This window comes from Dipodomys ordii, unplaced genomic scaffold, assembly GCF_000151885.1.
Source record: "Dipodomys ordii isolate 6190 unplaced genomic scaffold, Dord_2.0 Scaffold227, whole genome shotgun sequence".
Classification (NCBI taxonomy): Eukaryota; Metazoa; Chordata; class Mammalia; order Rodentia; family Heteromyidae; genus Dipodomys; species Dipodomys ordii.
In genome coordinates, this window is record NW_012267443.1 from 2234484 (window position 1) to 2258824 (window position 24341).

At 32.9% G+C, this 24341-nt stretch overlaps 1 protein-coding gene across 1 annotated transcript in view; it reads right to left on the bottom strand.

Annotated features, from left to right (window-relative positions):
• Nucleotides 1-3021: 3021 nt before the first annotated feature.
• Nucleotides 3022-24341, bottom strand: part of Casd1 (CAS1 domain containing 1) — a 35513-nt gene continuing 14193 nt past the window's right edge. Inside the window, exons 9-17 of the mRNA XM_013035866.1 lie at nt 23455-23544; nt 18157-18276; nt 17052-17208; nt 15005-15084; nt 13046-13147; nt 10204-10344; nt 8868-8945; nt 5336-5428; nt 3022-4490 (exon numbers count right to left, since the gene is read on the bottom strand). Of these exons, the coding sequence (XP_012891320.1) occupies nt 4227-4490; nt 5336-5428; nt 8868-8945; nt 10204-10344; nt 13046-13147; nt 15005-15084; nt 17052-17208; nt 18157-18276; nt 23455-23544 (1125 nt within the window). The 3' untranslated portion in view covers nt 3022-4226. The remainder of the gene's footprint in view (nt 4491-5335; nt 5429-8867; nt 8946-10203; nt 10345-13045; nt 13148-15004; nt 15085-17051; nt 17209-18156; nt 18277-23454; nt 23545-24341) is intronic.

Genomic DNA, 24341 nt, shown 5'->3' on the forward strand with positions numbered 1-24341 from the left:
GGCTAGTGAAAATCTTGTCCCAATATGTGGGCTTTCTATTGATCTTGCTAGCTATGTCCTTTGGCATGCAGAAGCTCTGCAGCTTCATGCAATCCCATTTGTCCAAACTTTCTTTGATTTGTTGTGTTTCTGGGTCTCTATTAAGAAAATTTCAGCCTGTGCCAAGGAGACCTAGGGTTTCTCATATTCCATCCTGTAATGTTTTTAGAGTGTCTGCTTTGACTCCGAGGTCTTTGATCCATTTGGAGTTGATTCTGGTGCAGGGTGATATATAAGCATCTAGCTTTAGTTTTCTGCAAGTGATTAACCAATTTTGCCAGCACCATTTACTGAAGAGGCTTTCTTCCATTCTAATTTTTTTAGCTTCCTTATCAAAGATTAGGTGGCTATAGGTCTGTGGGTTCACTTTTGAGTTTTCAATTCTATTCCATTGATTCTGAGGTCTGTTCTTGTGCCAGGATCAAGCTGTTTTGATTACTATGGCTTTGCAGTAGAGTTTGAAATTTGGTATTGATATTCCTCTAACACTGGTCTTTCTGCTAAGGATTGTTTTTTGCTCTTCGGGGTCTTTCAATGCGATACCGCTCAATATTCCAATCTTATTCTTCAAGAAAATAGAAGAATGATGGCCTAAGTTTTCTATATTTCCTTTGTGTACAATACCTTACTATGGCCTCAAAAGACATACCTTCACTCTGGACTTGTAATTTTACCAAAAGAAATGTAAGATATGACAATGGGTCCAGAATAGTAATACTTAACTAGTTTAAAAGTGGATAAAATATTTGGTTTCACAGAAAAAAATAACTTTACATTCAACTTTAAAAATAAATTAGAAGGTGGGCACTCACTTCAGGCTCATATCTATCCTAGTAATTTAGGAGGATGAGAGCCAAGGATAGTAGTTCAAAGCTAGCCTGGATATGCAAATCAAAAAGATTCTTACTTCCAGTTAACAACAAAATGCCAGAAGAGAAGGTGTGGCTCTAGTAGTAGAGTGCCAACTGTGAGAAAAAAAAATGAGCAAGATTATGTAGCTCTGAGTTCAAGCCTCAGTAGTAGTAACAAAATAAGGAAAATCATGTGATTAGAAGTTAGATTCAGATAGACATAAAGGAGTTGGAAACAGGAAGAAAGGGAAATAAAATCATGGCACCTGGGGTGCTGGATTTCATACTAATAAATGGTGATATTGTGAAAAGCTCTATCGGATAAGCTAAAACTTGAAACCATTTATTATCTGAGAAGGAAAAATGGACCCATTTTTTATCACAATGAAATAGTTGGATGTTAATGTTATTTTAATACCAGTACCTAAAGTAAATATGATCTAATATGTAGTTACAAGAAACGATTTTAGGTATAGGATGAATTTTGTGTGTGTGTGTGTGTGTGTGTGTGTGTGTGTGTGTCGGTCCTTGAGCTTGAATTTAGAGCCTGGGAAGTCTCTTGAGATTTTTTTTCTCAAAGTTAGTGCTCTACCACTTGAGCCATAGCAGCACTTCCAGCTTTTTTGGTGATGAGCCTCACTGACTTTCCTGCCCAAACTGGCTTTGAACCGCTATCCTCAGATCTCAGCCTCCTACGTAGCTGGATTACAAGGGTGAGCTAACAATGCCCAGCCTGGGGTGAATTTTTAATATTTCTTTGGCTAGCCATATTAATATGACAGATTGGTTCAGGAAATAAGAGAAGGATTTAGATAGAATCCAATCAAACAAATCTTTTGGGGTTATATAGTTAATTTATAATTTTGGAGCTACATGGTTAATTTCTGGATGTAACTTCTGTTTCAGAAAATCTGAGTTCAGAGAATGGTAGTTCATATCTCAACGTTAGCAGGTGTAAAAAAATCTTTTAAACATTTCATTTTCCCCTGAAGAACTGTATGATTAAGTAGCTGGATAGCATCTTCATCAATTCTTAAAAATAAGACATTTGACATACATAGGTGCCATCATTATGACAACTTCTTATTATCCATCAAGTCTCATTTACAAAATCAGATATAAAATATAATGTAGTTCAAGCCCAAACACATTTAATTTTAATTATACTATTTTAATATTATATAGTTACGCCTTTGGAATTTAAAATCCAACTTGTTCTCTCAAAACAGCTAGAATGGTAACGGTCCTACTTTAGAGAGAGACGGGCACTTGCGAAATTGCAAATGTTCTTTGATTAGTTGTTACTGAGTGTCTATTATAGAAAGGTGCTGCCCGAGGTTTCGTGGTTTTTAATTACCTGTATGTCTCTATCAATAGAAATATTGATATTTATTATGTAGTTAATGTAATCAAATTTAAATTTTAAGTAGGAATATGTAATTAAAAAACAATATACAAGAGAACTTTTAGGTTTGAGTTCAAACATCAGAGTAAAACTTGTTTATTTGGGTATCTTTTCTGGAAGACACAAATGCTTCCAAACCACAGAGAAATGCTAGTCGTCTTTCTTTTTCAATTGTTTCATGAGGCAGAATCTTTTTCAGGTGATAAAACTTACAAGCTAAATTAAAATGCACTCTACTCATTGGCAAGCTACATGAGCAAGAATAATGTGATTGCAGTACGTGGAAGTTTTTGATTTATAACTATACTATTCTCTACTTATATGGCTGCAGTCTAGAAGGCAGAGCAATGAATCATTACAATTGTCTATTTGGGAAATGTCAAAAGATTAAGTAAGGATAGAAGAGAGAAAAAGAAAGAGCACACATTTGTGTCCAAGAAATACTCTTCAGTTAATGAGAATGTATCAGTAACACATAAATCTAGTGCCACAGAAATAATAAATTGTAAATTTTTTCAAGTGAAAGTGTGAACAAACCATAATGTTAACAACTTCTTGGGTGGAAGGTACATTGACATTAGAAGCAGTGATAACTAAATCATTCCTCATTCAATAATAACTTTATAATTTATTTCTATCTTCCATCATTTTGTTAGCAGATTAATAAGCAAGTAAGTTTAAGTTAGGGAAATAAATTAGAAATATGAACCAATTAATGATTCAATTAAAGAAACACACACAGTTTAATTGACACTTTCCAATACAAAAATAAGCATCCACAGAATGTTTATTTGCTGTTTAAATTATTCCATATTTTCACATATTGTGAAAAGAAAATATATTTCACCTCACACATAGTAAAAGCAAATAAGTGCAACCTTTCAAACATTAAAAATCATAATCAAATCTGTACAACAGATAAATAAATGTATACCTCTAACAGTTAGCTTATAAAAAAAACAAAAACAAAGATGCACACATTTATTGCCCAAAGTCACCAGTTTACTTAACAATTCTACTATGGCCATTCATCTCAATCACCACTTGACTCTTAATTACACTTTATATGCTTAGATTGATAAATATTGTTTAAAAATAGGAGAGGATCATAGGAAATACCAAAATGGCTACAAAGAACTTTCCAAACATTGGAAATAATATACAAAAATTAATTAGTGGGAAGAAAACATATCAAATGGATCCAAAGACTAACTGACATTACACTGGTATAGATTAAGGAAAACAAACAGGTAAATGTTTGGCCTTTTTATAAAAAGAATCAATGACAACAATAACAATGACAAAACCCTGTCATGGAGCCTCAGAACAACTCTGTGAGAGACTAAGTATACAAAGATTTAGGCTTTTATGTACCTGAAATCCACAGTAAAGAGAAAATCACATCAGGAAACACAGAATATCAGAACATGAATACATATAAATTAAAGGCATATCATTCCACATCATTGCACATATGGTAAGAAAACAATACTGCAAGTCATTCTTGAGTAAAAATATTTTCACGGAAATAGTAAGTTCCACATGAGTTTAGGTAGAGTCTTTTACCACGAATTTAGTAAATATCAAAACACTCAGTGGTGTCACTAAGCTAATAAAATTATCCATACTGTTTACTGGAAAGGTAATCATTTCCCTGACTTCATAGGTTAACTTAATATCAGTTATAAATGGAAATAGAGAACCAGTAGAAAAAGCTTTACATGCAATCCTATATGGTGCATTCTTAGTATTTCATGTTGGATATATACATTGCTTATATATACAACCACACATGCTCAATAGACATGGTACCTTCTTCCCATACATGTTTATATTGATCCAGACAGATGCTCTTCTCCTCTAGGCAGATATAAAGTAATAAAATAAACCTGAAACATTTAAGTTTTGTTTTTTTTAATGATTTGAGGAACCTAATGTCTTGCTTCTTGAATGGATGATAAGAAGAGTAGTCCACAAAAAAAAGCAGCTATACATGCTAATCTTTTCAAGAGAGATGAGTTATCTTTAGGAATAAAAATATGTGCAAGATCATTAGTGATCTGAGAAATTTCATGTGCTACACAAACAAAGATGAATGTGCTGACAATGATGTTGAGCACAGGGTTTCCAGGGATGAGAACCAAGATACCCCTGGTGTCCGCTGCCAGCCATATGTGGTATTGGCAAATAAATAGCTAGGAGAAAAGAAATAGTTGAAGTTAGATATATACAGAGTCCATGAATAAATGAATTTTTCCCAATTTAAATACTTGAAAGCAATAGTTTCCCCAAAAGATTAGATTCTGTCTCACTATTAGCCCTGAAAAACCCCCTGTATATTTTACTTCCCAGGACCCCTATGCTTATACAATACTACACTATACTATCACCCACAAATGAAACTACATTAACAGGACACTGAATACTCAAAAGAGAAACTTCATTTCCTCTATATTAAGGATAACTCAATAAACCTTATACTCTGAAATGCACATTGCAGTTACATAAATTGTTTTAAAAGATTCTATTTCAAATAATAAAGTTCAGACTATGCAGAATGGACTTCAAAACCTACTGTACACTGCTTTTGTATATAATTTATATAGAATGTAAAGTCTAATATTTCCCCATAATTTTCAATCATGTTAAAGATGAATATTATTTTGATAACCATCAATAATCTGAATTCTCATGATATTGTGTTTTATTATGGACATGATCAAGATTTCATTTTTACATGGCCTAATACTTTTTCTCTTCTGATCTTAGAATCTTGATCATGCTCAAAAGCTTAAGACAATGTAAAGAATGTTCAGAAAACTATTTTTCAACTAGTCATTTTAATATAGGCTTTAAAAACATTCCAAAATACTTATAACTGTACATAACAGCTCAAATTCCTTATGCCTATAATACCATGAAAGCTTTGGCTGTTAAAAATGTCAGATTTATGTATTCACATGTGTGCACATGTGTATGTACACACATTCATACAAAATACATGGCTGTGTATAATAAAGCAAAATATTAATGTACTAACCTCTAGTGAAATTTTTCCAAACCAAGCAAAAAATGAACTGTAAACTGAACGGGCATATCCAGGGATGTTCCTTATTAGAATAAAAGCTAAAATCTAAGAAAAAAATGATAAAGATAAACTTTGCTGTATTATTTAAAAGTATTTTAGATAAAGCTTTAAGTGGTTTTAAACTTTCTAAGTTTATTCTGAAAGATTGTGAATTTGACATGTATATTTAAGTTACAGATTTTTTGTTGTTGAGATCTTAACCAAACTGGATTTCTTGACCCAATGTCTGCATTCTGAATATCAATGCAGATTTGAGACAATGCAAGGCTAAAGTTTTTTTTTTTTTTTTTCTGTTTTTTGTTTTTGTTGGCCATGGGGCCTGAACTCTGGGCCTGGGCACTGTCCCTCAGCTCTTCAGCTCAAGGCTAGCACTCTACCAGTTGAAGGCTAAAGTTTCTCTTATAAATATACAATGGAGAAAACCTGCTTTGAGGCTTTCTGAGTAGCAAAAGTTGGTATCATATTTATATGGCAAAACTTCATAAAAGCCCATGATATAATCTTGCTATTTCTGTACAGTATCTGCCTGATTGGCAAGGCAGTCATTCTCTCTTTATTATCTTTCAAACCCCTTGTTATTGTTTAGATATGAAGTGCTCTCTCATAAAGGTTCATGTGTTAAAGGCTCTGTTCTCAGTGGTGTGATTTAGAGGTGATAGGATCATTAGGTACTAACTGGATCAATAGATTAATCCACTGCTGAGTTCATAGGTGAATGAGCTATTAGGAGGCAGGGGCCTAGTGGAAATCATGGGGGCTAAGGGTATATATTTCGTTCCTGGACACTTTCACCCCTCCTTTCCCCCCACATACCTCAGGTATGACTCAACTAAGGGGTATTCATGGGCAACAGCATCATGCAGACTCATCTGAATCTGATAAAGATACGTTATAGGAACACGTGGAGATGTCAAAATGAAATCCCCTTGTGCAACTAATTGGTGCTAATAAAAAATGTAAAAGAGGGGCTGGGAAGGTGGCTCAGTGGTAGAGCGCTTGCCTTGCATGCATGAGGCCCTGGGTTCGATTCCTCAGCACCACATAAGCAGAAAAAAAAAATGTAAAAGAAAAGAATCTGGCTTTTGGATTACATTTGTTTTGGGACCTGTGGAAAGTACGAAACAACTTTTGACTGTGTATCTTTATCTGTACAAATGCAAGTAAGCTTAACTTTGAATGCAAACATTAAATTAGAATGCATTGTAAGTCATTTAAAAAATGTATTAGGTAATTACCATAGGTAGTATACCATATTAGTGTAGGGAATAAATATAACTGATAAAACATTATAAGGCCTGAATAAAATCTTTCATAGTTTTATTATAATTAAAGTATTACATAAACTCTATGTAAAATACTATCATATACATATATATACACACACATAAACACACACATAAAATCATGAACCTGAGCAACACAGTCTAGGAATTGTCCTAAACAATTCATCCTCCTTTTCCTGTTAACTAGCATTCCCCAATGCATACATCCTTTCTTTAGCATAGTCAACTCTTCTTGTTTGGTCACATACTTAGTAAACAATATGATTTGAAGAACAGATGAGAAATTTAAAAATTAAAAAAATGAAAATTTGTATAGCTGAGTACTATCCAAGGTACTCTGAATATATTATTCATAACTAATCATCTGTTTTACAGCAAAGCTCTTCTGGATGTTTCTATCTAGACTCATAGGCAAAACAATTAAGGTCAGGATTTCAAAGACTGATGTCTAAGCCATCAGAGGTGTTAGGCTGGAAAATATCTTCCAATAAAACACTTGAATTCTTGTACATGTTGACAATGTTAATGGAGGTCCCTTAGATAAGTACACTAAAAATTTTCTATCATCCACCTATTTACTACCTACTTATCAATCTATTTCACATACTTACATATTATCACAAAATCTTGTGATACACACACATAACATATATATATATATATATATAAATACCTCTGTTCACATCTAAGAATAACAGTGAATGTAGTTGGAATATGGCTGAAACTTATAGCATTTGAAACTATTTGGATGCTCTTTTACAATAAGAAGCAAATGTTTGAGCATAGAGTGAATACAGTATAAAGTTTAAAAGTTTCATTATCAAGTCTGGAGAATCTATCATCTTCTTGGTGATACTGAGTATGCAGAGGAGTAAAAGAAATAAAATACTCCCTGCCCTGAAGAGAACTGAAGCCCTACAAGAAGCCCCTCCAGAGATTCTCCTAGCTCCTCTTGGATGGGCTCAATTAAGCTTTAACTGAGACACAACTTCCCCTAAAACCCAGATCAATAATCAAGATAAATTAGGAAAAGGTTTTTTTTCCTAAGAAATCTATACTTAACCATCTCTACCCTGTGATTTTCTGCAATCTCCTGTACCATAATTCTACCAAATCTGATTTGAGCTGTTCACAGCTTCTGCCTAACCTCAATTATTACCACATACTTCTCTGGGCTGAGTTCTGGTCTCACTAGCCTTCCTTGGATGGGCCATGCTCCCTTATACTATAAGACCCAAGTTTATAACTTCATCTCTCTATTATGCTTAATTTTCTCAGGGAAATAATTCCAGACCCAATCACCTCCCCTTCAACTTCAACTACGGTCATATACTCTCCCTTGTTATATTTTATTATAGCATCATATACTGTGATTCATAATAATGTGGTTATGTAATTACTACCTCTGAGAAGAAAAATGTAGGCTCAATAAGTATAGGAACAATACTTGATTTACTAATCACTGAAATGACTAACATTTGGAATCAAAAGTTTATTTACTGATATTTTGTGCCAGTCCTAGAGCTTGAACTCAGGGTCTGAACACTATAACCGAGCTTTTTTGTGTTCAAAGCTATCACTCTACCACTTGAGCTCTACTTCCCGTTTGGGGTTTTTTTTTTTTTTTTTGGTGGTTAAATGGAGGTAACCAGGGTGGCTTCAAATCATGATCTTCAGATCTCATCCTCCTAAGTAACTAGGATTACAGGTGTGGGCTATCAGTGCCCTGCTAAAAGTTTATTAAATTTTTAATAAAAATCTTTATTAAATGTTTATTAATACTTATCATTATACAATTCTGAATTTCTTGAGAATTGAGCCTTATATCTAGCATAGTATTTAACACATAGTAATTAAGGAAATTCGAATAATGAAAAGGAGATAAGAATTAATATTTTGTAAATCACAAATACGGAATTAGATCATTTCCAAACATTTAACATGGTAACTCTTGGAGATTTAATATACCTGGTTATTACAGAAGATGGTAAAGTATAGAAAGAATAATAAGTAAAATTTCTACATTACCTCTATGTTTACCCAAAATTAAGTAAAATTTTCTCAACATTAAAAAAAATATTACCAGAACCTGGGTATGGTGGTACACTGTATAATTTAACACTAAGAAGCTGAGACAAGAGGAACATGAGTTCAAAGACAGCTTTGGCTACATAGCAAGACTTGTATCAATGGAACATTACCTGTACCACAGAAACAGACGGGTGGAGTTCATTACACTCTGCTTTGTTTTTACAACTGCTAGCCCAAATGGAGTAAGTCTAAAACAAAACAAAACCAAACAAAACAAAATCTATCAGTTCACAAAAATAGTTAAACTTTAGAGTAGGGAAAGTTCTTATGGCTATTTTATTTACAATATTCAGTTCATCATATTATATTCATTATATTTATATGTGTGTGTCCAAGGTGATTAAAAAATTCTTTCACTGACTCAATTATTCTTCATATTTAATATACATAAACATTTTCCTTAGAATTTATATTGTTAGAAAAAATTAAAGCATGGGCTGGGAAGGTGGCTCAGTGGTAGAGTACTTGCCTTGCATGCTCAAGGCCCTGGGTTTGATTCCTCAGCACCACATAGGCAAAAAGAAAAAAGCCGAAAGTGGCATTGTGGCTCAAGTGGTAGAGCGCTAGCTTTGAGCTGAAGAGCTGAGGGACAGGGCCCAGGCCCAGAGTTCAGGCCCCATGACCGGACCCAAAAAAAAATTAAAGCAAAAAAATTAAAGATATTTACTAAAAATTGATTTTAATCCTTTACTCACTTTAAAATTAATCTTCTGTGTTATGTAAGATTGTAAGAGGGAATGGGGCCAGGGAAAGGGGTAGATAATGAAAGAGGAAAAGGGGAGAACACACTCAAGAATTCATTGTAGGGCTGGGAAGGTGGCTCAGTGGTAGAGCGCTTGCCTTGCATGCATGAGGCCCTGGGTTCAATTCCTCAGCACCACATAACCAGAAAAAAAAAAGCCAGAAGTGACACTGTGGCTCAAGTGGTAGAGCGCTAGCCTTAGCTGAAGAGCTGAGGGACAGCGCCTAGGCCCAAAGTTCAGGCCCCATGACCAAAAAAAATCCATTGTATATACCACAAAATTAAGAAAAATAAAGGCAGAAATGTGTTGAAGGGGGATGAAAATGTTGAGGGATGACACAGATCAGGATGTGTTGCACATATGAACTGCTTTGTTAAATGGCGAAAAAATTCAATACATATTCTAACATATTAAAAAAAGTAAGGGAAGGAGTGGTTTGGGAGGGGTGGGTGAGAACACTGAAAGAGGCGACACTGATCAAGACGCACTGCACTCATAAACCGCTTTGTTGAATGGCAACTGCTTGTACAATTACTTAAAAAAATTTTTTTAAAAAAAGAACTACTACATTAAAAAAAATCTTTAATTGCTGATACTACCTAGCTATTGTGACTCTATGGGGAATGAATTTCATAAATAGGAATAAAATCTATTGCCAGTTATGAAAAAAAAGGTTCTGGAAAATTATTTCAGCAAAACTTACCAAGAAAGAAACTACTGAAATAAACAACAAAACATTTGAAATTTTGCTTGAAAAAAGAGGTTCGCCCTTTCCTTCAGAAAGTACTTGACGTTTCTGTAAAGCCAAATAAATGAAAGCAAACAGCATTCCATGAAAAACTACCTGAAAAAAACAAACGAGAAAAATTGTCTTACTTTACAAGAATTAGCAAAAATATTTTGTTAATGATGACTATATCACCAAAAGTAAGTCAGTTAAAAGTTTAAGGGTTTGGCATTTTTATAAAGAACTTAAAAAGTTAGAGTGAAACATCAAATAATGAAATAAAGCCAGTGATTGTTAGAAACCATCAGTGATAGGCAGGTCAAAGGCTCTTGTATTTATATGATATAAAACTAGTTCTCTGTGAGCAGTCTCAGAAGGAAGTAATAAAGACAATTTATTTACTTTACTCTATGTTTTTCTGGTGGTGGGGATTAAGCCCAAGGCTTTGTGCATATTGGATACATGCTGTGCCACTGTGCATGCTAATTAAGTACATGACTCCAGTCCCAACAACTTAAAAATAAGAATTTCTCCTAATGATACATGATAAAAATTTAAATACACCCAACAAGACATCTTTTATACTGATCTACCAATTTTTTAGTCAAATAAAATCAACAATAATACCAAGTACACTTTTAAAAAGCATATATACATAGGAGTGAAAAAAACAATGTAGAGCAGAAAGCACATAATGTTTCCTTTTTTTTTTTTTTGGTCCGGTCGTGGGGCCTGAACTCTGGGGCTGGGTGCTGTCCCTCAGCTCTTCAGCTCAAGGCTAGCGCTCTACCACTTGAGCCATAATTCCGGCTTTTTTCTTTTTGCTTATGTGGTGCTGAGGAATCGAACCCAGGGCCTTATGCATGTAAGGCAAGCGCTCTACCACTGAGCCACCTTCCCAGCCCTATAATGTTTCTTAAAAAAATGATATGAACATACAAATAGACCTAGTAAACACACAATATGAACTATGGACATTTAATATTCATGTAAACCCGTAAAGTTTGAAACCTAATCTCCAATGTAACAATTTTGAAGTTGGGGTTTCACAGAATTGAAAAGGTCATGAGGGTGGCCCCTTTATAAAGTAAGGAATGAGTACTGTTACCCTGATAGCTCCCTATCCTTTCCACTATGTGAGGACATGGGTCTGTGAAGCAGGATATAGATACGCACCATAAAACCAAATTTATACACAGTCAACTTAAATGCCCAGTCTGGTGCTCTGCTTAGTAGTTCATATACACTAAGAAGCGTATCATAGTAAACTACTCTAAGTGAGGCTTTAGAAAAAAGCTTCTATTCATATATGGTTTGGGAATTCAATAAACAGTGAAAAGTGGATAGGTATTGGAAACCAGGAATATCATCGAACAAGACTCCCCCACAAAAACCATTTGTTGAAAGCAAAAGGAGATGAGTCAAAGATAGAAAGAAGATGCAAGTATATACAACTGTATTAACTGAAATAGAGTAGATTCAAGGGGGAACTCAAATAATATAATTCCTTAGAAAGCAAAGCCAAGATTCTACAAAATAAACCCCATGAAACAAGTATGTGAAGGGGTAGAGTGAGGTCAAGGGGAGAAGGGTAGACAAATGAAGAGGAAAAGGGAGGGGAGGGGAGGAGAAAGCAGTCAATAATTCAATGTGTACCCTACAAAATTAAGAAACAGGGGAAGGAGTAGGTTGAGAGGGATAAGTGAGAATGCTGAAAGGAGTAAGTGATCATGATACATTGTATTCATAAATTGCTTTGTTGATGGCAAATTCTCTGCACTACTATTTAAAGATAATAAAAATAAAAGGTAAAGAATAATCAGTATTTACTTAATATATAGTATTTTCTAAATGTCTTATATTTTCTCAGCTGGTGGCTCACACCTGTAATCCTAACTACTCAGGAGGATGACACCAGACAGGAAAGTCTCTGAGACTCTTATTTCCAATTAATTACCGAAAAGCTGGGAGTTTTAAGGCTGAAGTGGCAGAATGCTAACTAGTCTTATGCAAGACAAAACAAAACCAACAAAAAAATACCTCAGGGATAGTGCCCAGGCCATGAGTTCAAGCCCCAGGACTGGCACTCGTGGACAAACACATACACAAAATCAGTCAAGTTTCTGGTCGGGAGGGCTGTGTAGAGGTGAGGAGTGACCTGCAAGGGCTCATCCATTGAGCTAGAAATTGAACTCTAGCCGACTGAATCTTAACTGGTTTTTGCTTGGGAATGGTTTAAGTTGTGGAACTATGCCTAGCCAAGTGCAAGCACAGATTTCAAACCTTAGTACCACCAAAAATGAAAAAGAAAAATGAATCTTAACCATTTTTAACTTCATGGAATAATCCAATACATTCCTGTTTATTCTTTTGTATAATTCTACAACAAAATTCCTACTGCATAGGTTAGTGCTCCAATATAGGTAGTAATCTTGGAGTTTTTAGACTTAGATTGCAAAGGCTTAGAAGCCCTATGGGTGTATCTTCCTTTTCTAATGTACACTTCACATCACCAATATCTAGGACTTAGAAGTTCAATATTCTGAATTCTATTCTGAGTTGTTGAAGCATATGTGGATCACTGGATTATAGCTTATTCCTAGGCCACTTTAGAAACATTTTTATATTATCTGCTTTCTGGTGAACATACACATGCATTTTCTATTCCTGCTGTAAAGAATAAGGAGATGGGGTAGACTTTTAAATGACTTACTAAATCTATTCTAAAATTAGATAAAATAGATAAACGAGTTACTAAATTACTAAAGCTCAAAAAGTATAATTTGAAATGGCAAAATATCACAAAGTAAATACATACGTAACGGTCCAACCTCCATCTGAACCACCATTCATACACATTCCCATTCAGCTCAAAACACTTAGACAAAGGCCAGAGAGAAAAGATCTTCTCAAATGCACCCTGAGAAAAGAAATCCAGAAACATTGTTACGATATAAATCAACATTTGTTTTGCAAGTCTATTTTAAACTGTAGTTTTCTAAAGTTATGATTCACAATGTTTAGTCTATTCATATAAAATATTAGAAATTCATTGTAAAATAAATTAATTTTCTAATGACCAAAACAGAGGTGACTTAAAGCTTTTTAAACTTATTCACACTTTACATGAAAGCTACTAAGACTGTAGTTTTCAGAATACTAGAACTTGGAAAATCATTCTATAGCATTACAAGAGTCCTCTGAACTAGTCACCTTACTCAATCATTCAGAGAATAAAGATGCAAAAGTCTTATAACATTCCTGGACATTAATGAAGTCTTTTAAAAACAGAGATCAATTGCCAGACTAAGGAACCACAACAAATTCTATTAAGAAAAGCTCCATTATTGGACCTAATGCCACAATAAAAAAATGTATTTATATGTGTTTTATATCTATCTATCTATCTATCTACAATTACTAAATTACTGAAGCTCAAAAAGTGAAAATATTTCAGGTAATGCTGAATCATTAAGTCAAAAACATTATATTAACAAAATGGAATAATCTTCGTTTATTCACAAGATTTAAAAGAGTATAGTAAAAATAGATTATATCAAAATTTATGCTCCAGAAAACTGTTAATTCTTACTAAGAGTTGTACTCCTAAGTATCTTGGATCACATACATACATGCATATTGATATGAATATAGATACAGGAAATTTACAGCTTAACGTTTTATTTCTAATTACAATTTACTCTTCTGTTCGAGCTTTCAATTTTTAAAAGATAAAGAGCTACACTAGATTTTCTTTTGTCCAGGGATCAACACTGACCCAGAGCCAAAGAAATCATCTATTGACTCTTAAATCTCTGGTCAGCTTTCTGTTCGTTCCCACAGAAGCACTCATGGGGTTGGAAATTTTGATAAAAAACTGTCAAGTAGTTGTTGCTCTTATTTCTTTATATACTTGTCTGCTGCTTCCTTATTGTTTTATTTATCTCCTATTTAAAAACCCTGATGTCATGCATAAATGAAAACGTTTTAAAAAATTCTAAGTACGCAAATAAGTATTAATGCCTACAAAAAAGCCTCTCCAAAATAGCTTAGTAAAATTATACACAAAATACACATGAAGTATTTACACTTGACACAGCCTGGTACAAAGCCAAGTGATAGAGATACAGTGAACTGTAGAATGTGTCAAAACTATAGGCATTCAAAGTAAAAATATTGTTATAAATATCATTCTTCCCCAAATAAAATGTCTTCCTGATAGACTGAACCAGCACAAGCAGACTGGCATACTGCTAAAACAACAGAATATGCCAACCATTAAAATAAAAGGATGAAAGGTTAGAGGTAGGAAAATGACCCAAAATTCCATTAAATTAAATGTATGATACATAAACAAACACCTTTGTACCTAAGTTCACTTTACTAACTGCCAAAATTTTTCTCTATGCAGTTATAGAAAAATCAGGTGAAAGTTTGATGAAATGAATAATGCACAAACCAAGCTGCAAATTCTGTCAAGAGAATTTTGATCTCCACTTAGAGTAGTGTCTTCTAAGAGGCATTCAATAAACGTTTGATTGATCAAAGTCAAGTAAAATGGATCTTGAACAACTGCCAGAAGAAGAGCTTTAAATTGCTCTTACAACAAAAACAGTGGTAACTAAAGTAGAACTACATTGAATAGTCAACTACAAAGTGACACTTTTATTACAGTCATTAAAATATGAAACAAAAAAGGTTCTGACTCTTCTCACATACTTTAATAGACTTGAACTTTAAAATACTACAAAATAAAAACAGAAAAGGCTGTACAAACCTGAGAATATGCCAAAAAACAAATGCACAACAGCAAAAAGGCTAGCTTCAACAGTAAGCCAAAATGCCAGAAACAATTTCCTAAGAGAGAAAATATTCAATTTACTAAAAAAAAATTCATATTAGAAAACGTATTAAATACTTTCTATTTAGAACACTTATACCTTGACTAGTTCTCAAGATAATTTAAGGATGCATAATAAGGATATAAAATGTATCTACTGGAGTAGAACAATGTAAGGGGTGTCAAAAAATAAAACTAACTAAATAACTAGATAAATAAAATATACTAGGTGGTATAAATTACAGGTAGGACAAAGGGGAAAAAAAACGTAGGAGATTCTTTTTAGAAATGAGACTAAAATGAAAAGCAGTACCCTGTACACTGTTGTTGATCCACTATAGATATATCTGAAGACATTTTAAAATATATTTAAAAATACTGCTTAGATATTATTATACTTAATCCTACAAAATATAGAGTATGTTCAATGTAATGTTAAAACTCATATTAATATTGCTTAAATATTATAGTCTTAAAGAAAGACTAAACTCTCTAATGGGATTCAACCACAAAACACATTTTAACATACATATATTTGAAATTGTGTTCAAATCTTTATAAACATTAACTAATAGGTTAGGTTTGTGTAGATAAACTACATTATAGAGGCTGTCCAAAGACACCATTTCAACTCTTTCCAGAAAAATTATCTGATATTATAGTGAGATCCAATGAAAAAGTGTTTTTGATATATATTTGCCTAAAAGCCAAATGTGCTTTTAAAAATAAAAAAGCATTATTTCTCCAAACAAAGGAAATTTCATTTTAATGATATGATCTTAAGAAAAATAGCATTAACATAAATAAATGATTAAGGCTTTAATTTGAATATGATCAGTAACAAGTGATAGGAAATATGAATATGAAAACTTTTGGGATACTTAGTTCTTTATGCCTTATATGTTAGATAGGTTGATAATAGCTATTTAACTATTTAATTTAAATATTTATCTAGCACTTATGTTAGTGCTTTAAACTTCGTTTGATATAAGAAGTATTTACTGAAAGACTCCAGAGGGCTAACAAATGGAGAAAAGAAGAGGAAGAGAATGTAATCATAATATTCAATATATATATGTGGAGATGGAACCAGAGAACTTGAAGGGATGGGAGAGATAGGGGAGAATGATGGAAAGGGTGGCATTGATTAAGATGCTTTGCACTTACAAAGTGACATGCTGACTTGAAACCCCTCTGTACTATTACTTAAAGGTAATTTGGGAAGGGTAAACAAAGGAGGAGGCTACAATGCTTGATAAGAAATGTACTCACTATCTTGCCCATGTAATTGTAACCTCTCTGTACAGAATTTTCACAATTAAAAAAAAAAGGATTATAGCACACGCCTATAATTCTAGCTACTTAGGAGGCTGAGATCTGAGGATTGCCAATTTGAATCTAGCCCAGGCAGAAAAATCCCAGTGAGACCCTTATCTCTAATTAACCACTCAAAAACTGGAAGTGGCATTATGGCTCAAGCACTCGCCTAGAGCACAAAGAGGCTCTGGAACACTGCCCAGTCTCTGAGTTCAAGCCCTAAAACTGACCAAAAAAAAAAAAGATAATTTAAAAAGGAAAAGTTGAAAAACTCTCTTTCTCTCTCTATATATGCATATATATCTATATATCAGAACTGTCAAATACTAAGGCAAGATAGCTGGCTGAAGTTGAATTTAGTTTTTCCTTCTCCCAGCTCTGTTACACTCTGGCATTACACTAGGAAATGTGAAAACTACTGTATTAGCTAGAGGGAACCCACATATAAACCAGTATTACAAGTGTTATACTGTATTGCATACTATGTCATTATAATCTTCACTGAACTACTCTAATATTTTAGAAACATACTTTAAGAACAAAACTTCAAAATGTCAAAACTATACATGAATGTCTACACATCTCAATAAAAAGAAAAGCTTCTCAACTAAAAAGGAATTTTATACATTGAAAGAACATTTATTGACATTAGTAAGAGTATATTTACCATTTGCTTTTTTTTGAATTATTTGGGGCCATAGTGCTAAAGTAACATATATGACCATAAACCATACAGTGACCAAGGGGACAAAGTAATAGAATTGATAAGGTCGATCCATTACTATACATAACACTACTACCAGGAAATTGAGACGAAATAAGACCTATGAAAAAAGAGAAGAAAATAGTTTTTATTCCAGGTATACAAGAGTAAAGACAGATTTTCTTTCTGACAGAGTATTAACATTGAGGCCTTAAAAATAACTGTATAAATATATTTTATTAATCTTTAATTATATTTGTATAATCATTGTAATTATATATCCTTATATTAACTAAATCCCATCAAAGTGCCAGCTTGAGCTGTCCTCTAGCTTCAACTATCATCTTGTTAAATATAAGGGAAAAAAAAACATAAACCTCTTTTGTAGAGCTATAGTTTATAAGCAGAGATTGGATTACCTCAAGAAAAGGGTATCCATTTCATCTCTCGTCTGACTATGATTTATCCCATTGGGATTAAACTGAGGGTTGTCACAGTTACAAAGTAATATTACTCTAATTTAAAAAAAATGTCTTTGGAGCCTTTGCTATCATCATCTCAGATATCAGTTGGAAGTCATTTTAAAAACAATATTTGAACAGATTTTTATTAGTGCTATATCACTTATTATGAAACCATGGACAGATTATATTATCTTTCTGAGTCTTAGTTTCCTTATCTGTAAACATGAAATAGTATTGCAATAGAAGGTATATAATGTTTAAAAACTAGTTAGCACAAGGTAGAAAGCTAATAAAATATGTACTAGCTGAAGATTATCTACTCTTCAGAGAAACAACTTGTAACAATAACTCTCTACCTATATTTGTTTGAACTAAATGAATCAACAATGTCACTTGCATATCAGTGGTACTACTGTACATTATCTAAATGATACTTTCCTCCTCTCACCAAAAAATTATCTCAAATTATCAGACTATAATTTTGATGTTATTTCATAAATTCAAATTATTCAGTCTTATACTGACCTTATTCATATTTCCTCAAGAGTTAGGCATAGAAGCATGTCAAATTGAAAGAAAAACATAATAACTCAATGAATTCCTACCTGACATACTCTATGGATTCCAAAGTCGCCTTTGATCCAAAAATATGAGAAATGTCCATACCCTGTCTGAAACAGATATGCAGCAACCAGCACTCGAATATGCATGTACACAGGCAAAAACTGTTGACAAGAATAAATAGGTAAAACATATGGTGGTATAAACTATTCCTTGAATTATTATAACTTAAACATCAGCATACATATTTGTTTATAAAGAAACACCATTTTCATTTGGTATTAACTCAATGAAAACATTCTCAAGACATTATTATAGCAATGATTACAAGAATATAGACTTCGCAATCAGATGGACACATGTTCAAATTCTAGTTCTGTTACTTCTATCTATAGGACATTAAGTTTTCAAACTCACAAAATGAGAATTTTACCTTCTTTATTAAACAGTTCTTATTAAACACAAAGGAAATAATATATAGAAGGAATTTTATAGATTAATTTGCACCCAGGAGCAATTCAATGTATAATAGTGGCAATTATTAACCACCATACATCCTGATTATACTGGATTTCATATTTTCTTAATATGAGGTGAAAAACAAGACAACAAACACTATTTATTTCTTAAAAATTTAAGTCTTAGACTTGTAAGTAAAATAACCAAATAACTACTTTTAATACTTAACAAAATACCTAACAAAATAAATATTTTAGAAAACATATCTAAGCATAATTTAGAAATATCCCTCCCCTCCACTTTGTTTTTTGGATAGTACTGGGGTTGAAACTTAAGGCTACCATTTAAGCTTGCTTGCGTGGCTGGTGCTCTACCATTTGAGACACTCTTCCAGTCCTAACTTTTCTTCTATGAAACAACTGTTTAATACTCCTACTGTCTTCATCATGATGGAGCTCATTAAAATCATTTACTCTGATGTTGCAAAGAATCACATCCTCACTTCTAAGGTAAAAAGCAACACACTTCAACTCAATGTATAAGGATCATGGGAAATGTTACTTTAATTCTCATTGTCTTACACATTTCACCTGACTACCAATCACTTTCAGCAGTATGTTCACCATCTCTTCAACATACTTGCTGCATTTGTTTTTTGTTTTTCCTTTTTTCCTTCCTTCCTTCCTTCTTTGCTCCCTCCCTTTCTTTTCTTTCTTAAAATTTTATTTGAGACAGAGGCTCAATATGTAGCCCAAGTTGGCCTTGAATTCACGATCTACCTGCTTCTGCAAGTGAGTTATGGTATTACAACAATGTGTCACTGTGCCCACTTCTTATTTTGATTTTTAAAATATGATCTTTGGCCCGGTGCTGATGGCTCACTCTTGTAATCCTAGCTACTCAGGAGGCTGAGATCTGAGGATCGCGGTTCAAAGCCAGCCTGGGCAAAAAAGTCTGTGAAACTCTTATCTCCAATAAACCACCAGAAAATCAGAAGGCGCTGTAGCTCAAGTGGTACAGCGCTAGCCTTGAGCTGAAGAACTGAGGGACAGCGCCCAGGCCCAGAGTTCAAGCCCCATGACCAACAAAAAAATAAATAAATAAAACAATATGATCTTTAAAAGGCTTGTAGAGTGATACCTAGCCTTTGCAATTGCTAAATTTCTATGGGTTCCATTTTACAAACTCATCTGATCACCTTTGCAAGTATCCAGCATAAATATTGTTTATGACAATAAAGTGAGTATAGGCATCTTTTGCATGTTTGCTGAGTTATATTTTTAGGTACTAATATTCTGGGAGAAAAACTTAAATATATCATAAATTTTCCTCATCTCCATTTTAACTGAACTGTTAAGATTCCACATCCTCTAAACTGGTCTTCTCACTTATATTCCCTTGCCAACTACCTTGTTTACCTGTTTAGTCAGTCATAAAATATTCTTCCCTTCCCAAATTTTGCTTAATCAAACATTATCCTCCTTCATAGCAGGTCAAAAACCCCAATACTGGCTGGACAATTATTAACTACTATAGAGTTCTTTTTCACTAAAAGCTGAAATCCATCTGTAAAAGATACAATTTCAGTCCTCTAGAACAGCTATGTCCTACAGAAATAAAATGGGAGTCATCTGTCAATGTAGCTATCAGAACACTTAAAAATTTAAAAGAAACAAATGAAATTAATTTTAACAAATATATTTACTTTAATATATATAAAAATATTGTAACTTCAGTATGTATAGGGGATGATAGACTTTATTTTTACATGAAGTTTTTTAAACTTAGTACTAGTTTATTTTAATTATAATTCTCAGTTCTGACTAGCTACATTTGAAATGCTCAAAAGCTTTATGTAGCTACTGGTTACTACAGTAGAGTGTAGCTATAGATCCACAGTAGAGTATAGCAATAAATCCATAGATGTATGAATCTATGGATTACCATAATAGGTAACCTTTCTTACATCTGATCTGCATTCAAGTATTCGAAACAGATGTCAAACCTATGTTAGCCATTCCCAATTACTTTAACCACTTTCCATAAAACATGCTCTCAAGTTCTTTGAGACTTGAGCTGAGAAATCTGGTAAATATATTTAAACAGCAAATACAATTCACTTAACTGAATGAAATTTACTGTTATAACAATTTCAAGGTCCTACAAATGCTGGTCTATTATAAATTTCAAGCAACATTTCTGTTAAAGTTTTACTACAATATATTTTAAACCGTAACAAAGCTAAAATACCAAGCTACGCTGAGAAATGTTAAGTGTTGTAGAGCATGTGACAGCACTCCTAGGCATTTGGCTATGGTACTGGTAGAAAGAGAGGTAGCTTCTTACAAGACGACACTATCATCACCACACCCAAGAAAATTAATATGAAAATAATAGCATCTACTTTAGAACTCAGATTTAAACATCTCTGATTATTCTTGTATACAATTAAAGAAAATGTATCTGATATGGTCATATATACCTAAAATCCCAGAACTTTAGAGGTGAAAAGCAAGAGGATTTCAAGTGCAAGGTGAATTTTTGAGACTCTCAACAAAGGCTAGGATATAGCCCAGTGGTATATGCTAAAAATGTGCACATTCCTAGGTTCAATTCCTAGCACTGAAAAAAAAAATAAATCTAGGGGCTGTCTCAGTATAAGTGGTTTTTCTTCTCATCTTTCATCAGTCAAGTATCAAAACAAAATTTAATTTATATATCAATATATGTATATATCTGTTGTGTATGTATTTAAAATATGTTTAACATTCTCAATACAAAAGATTTAAGAGCTTGACTGACTCTGGTTTTATTCTTTTCTGGTTCTCCAAATTTCTTAATGAAACTCTGAGAATAAAAAAACAAACAAACACAATACAGGGAAAAACAAAATAACAAATACCAAGCAAGTGGTTTTCTCTCTATTAAGTTCACAGCATTTTAAATGAAGTACATATTTGATATGTAAATTTTATTTTAAAGGAAAATATACCAACAATCACAATCTGCTAGACCATCTGGGTTATTTTAATAGTCTTCTGCAATTTTTAACATAGTTTGTCTTTTGGCATGAAATATGGCACAAAGTTTGAAATGTTTTACTCAAAACATTAAAATAAGTAATTAAAATAACCATGGCAGTTAAAAGTTTTTAATGAGATTAATCTCTCAACTATCCAGGAATAAAGTCTCAAAATATAAACTGTACTAACAATGTTTGTCAATATAGGTAATTTTTAATGACAAAATGTGATATAACAGAAGAATGATATAGTAATTAATCATTACAAATGATCAGTTAATGAAAAGTATGTCTTTCCAGAGCAGGGTATTTTTTTTTGTCAATTAGAATGAATTGGGAGGTAATCTAAGAAGATATATTAGAATATTAGGTTTGTAAGTGATTATAATAGAAAGCTAAATTATCTTCATCCTATTATGATCTAAATTCTATCTGGAATCATTGACTTGAGAAACTTAATCTTCCATGAATTCTATTTTTTTAATAGAGATATCACCCTGTAATATGTCAGCAATTAATTATGTCTCCACATGGTATTTTCTTAAAACGAAACATGTTTTCCTCTGAAACTCAGTCTTTATTCATATGTCAGCAGTATTTCTCTAATTCAACATTCAATTCCAAGGTAGGCTTATAAACTAAGTCTTGTCATCTCCATCTCTCCTTGCTTCAGGTATCTCTGTCTTAGCTCAACAATAACTACTCAAATTCCCTAGCTCCAGCTTATTCACAGCTTCAATGTTCACAGGAACTTACTGCTGTTGCCACAAGTATACATATTATAGCCATATAATTTCAGTAAAAAGTACATGTCATTCCATTACTTTGTATCTTTCAAACCATCCATAAAATCACCAATTTTTAGAAATAAGAGATAATTTTTACATATATGAAAAATTATTTACTTTCTTATTGCTGTGCTGCTATGTAATTTTCAAAACGTTCTTTTCTGATAACTTCTCTCTTATGTCAATTTAGCACTGATTCAAATACTGTTTATGAAAAGTCATGGACATATGTTTTATATTCACAAATAAAGGAATAAAACAGTTTGGGAGTCCCAAATTACAAATAGTTTCTAATTTAAATTTCCTCTAAAAAAGTTTTCATCAGTCAGTTTGAACCTTCACTATGAAAGCCTAGGTGAAAAGTTGTTAGGCTCAGCTACAGAAAACTTTTTAATGCACTACAGCAAAATGTTACAATTAAGAATAGATTTTCTTCTAACCCTGCCATATTCAAGGGTAGCCACAGATCAGGAAGAAAAGAGTTTCATCCAGATACAAAGGGCAATGGCTCACCAAAGCAGGGTCTTCTACTACATGCAGGAAGAAGTGCTTCAGAATGTGGCCTTGGGTGGGGCGCTGGTGGCTCACACCTGTAATCCTAGCTACTCAGAAGGTTGAGATCTGAGGATTGGGGTTCAAAGCCAGTCCGAGCAGGAAAGTCCATGAGACTTTTATCTCTAATAAACCAGAAAACTGGAAGTGGCTCTGTGGCTCTCTTCAGCCTTGAGCTGAAGAGCTGAAGGACAGTACCCAAGCCCAGAGTTCAAGACCCACAACCACCACCACCAACAACAACAAAATGTGGCCTAAAATATACAGCCCTTCAGCTACTTCTACAATGCTAGCATTAAAGATAAGTCAATTCAAATGAATTATTCCCTTGTCTTCTTGAACAAAACTCATTTTGCTTTAGAATTATAGATGCACAAAATCAGAAGAAGAGTGAAAAGGTAAAATGATTAAGTGGAAATCAAACGGCTCTCTAAACAACAGAGAAAATAGAAAACAAAAAGTACCCTTTAAGAAGCAGTAAAGTGATTTGTATCATCTGAACTTAAATTCAGATTACTTACTGTACTTGCTCCAGAGATATGATAAATTAAAATCACAAGTTGCATCCAGCCTTTCCATTCATCTGTTTGTTCTCTATTTAATACTTTAGTCTGCATAAAGGAACCAAAATCTGTTTAAAGATTCACCAAGAAGTAATTCTTTGGATTATATATATTATATATTCTTAAAACACATCAAAAGTAATACTTCCATAAGAAGAATCTTGGTGGGGAAGAGAGTTAAACACCTTTCATTTCATGCTAAAACATGAAATTAAGCTATTTTAAATATAATTTGAAAAATAACTATAAACTACAGAGATTTTGAAGAACTTAGTTGATTTTTTACAGTTTTACATTAAAATCGCATTTAAACATGACAGATGTATTTGAAGATCTAAAAATGATATTTGATAACAAAATTTTGGAATTTCAGAGTTAAAAATTATTTTACAATTCTCATACGTTATTGAGAATAAGGGTCTACTATTATATTTTCCCTAGTATGCTTTTATTGGAGATAAAGAACAGATTAATCATTCTCATTTGAAAATTACTTTTGACGATAGAACTTAATTCAAATTAAATCACTCATTCCACAAAAGTTACACTAATATTCTGAGCAATGACAGCAATTTTGAATTAAGAAATTAAAAATATCATGTGTAGTCATTACATCATTATTTAAGTTCTGAATTTTGGGGAGATTTGCCTGATTAATAAATATAACATGTTTGTACATATTGGAATTATATGTATTTATATAGAACAATATATTTAATTACATATATATTTGTATATACATGAGATATTAAATAGTACCTAGCATGTGAAGGTGAGTATAACATCAAAAGTCTTCCCACCTTCTCCATCTCTAAGCAGGCAATATTAACACTAAGTCAAGATTT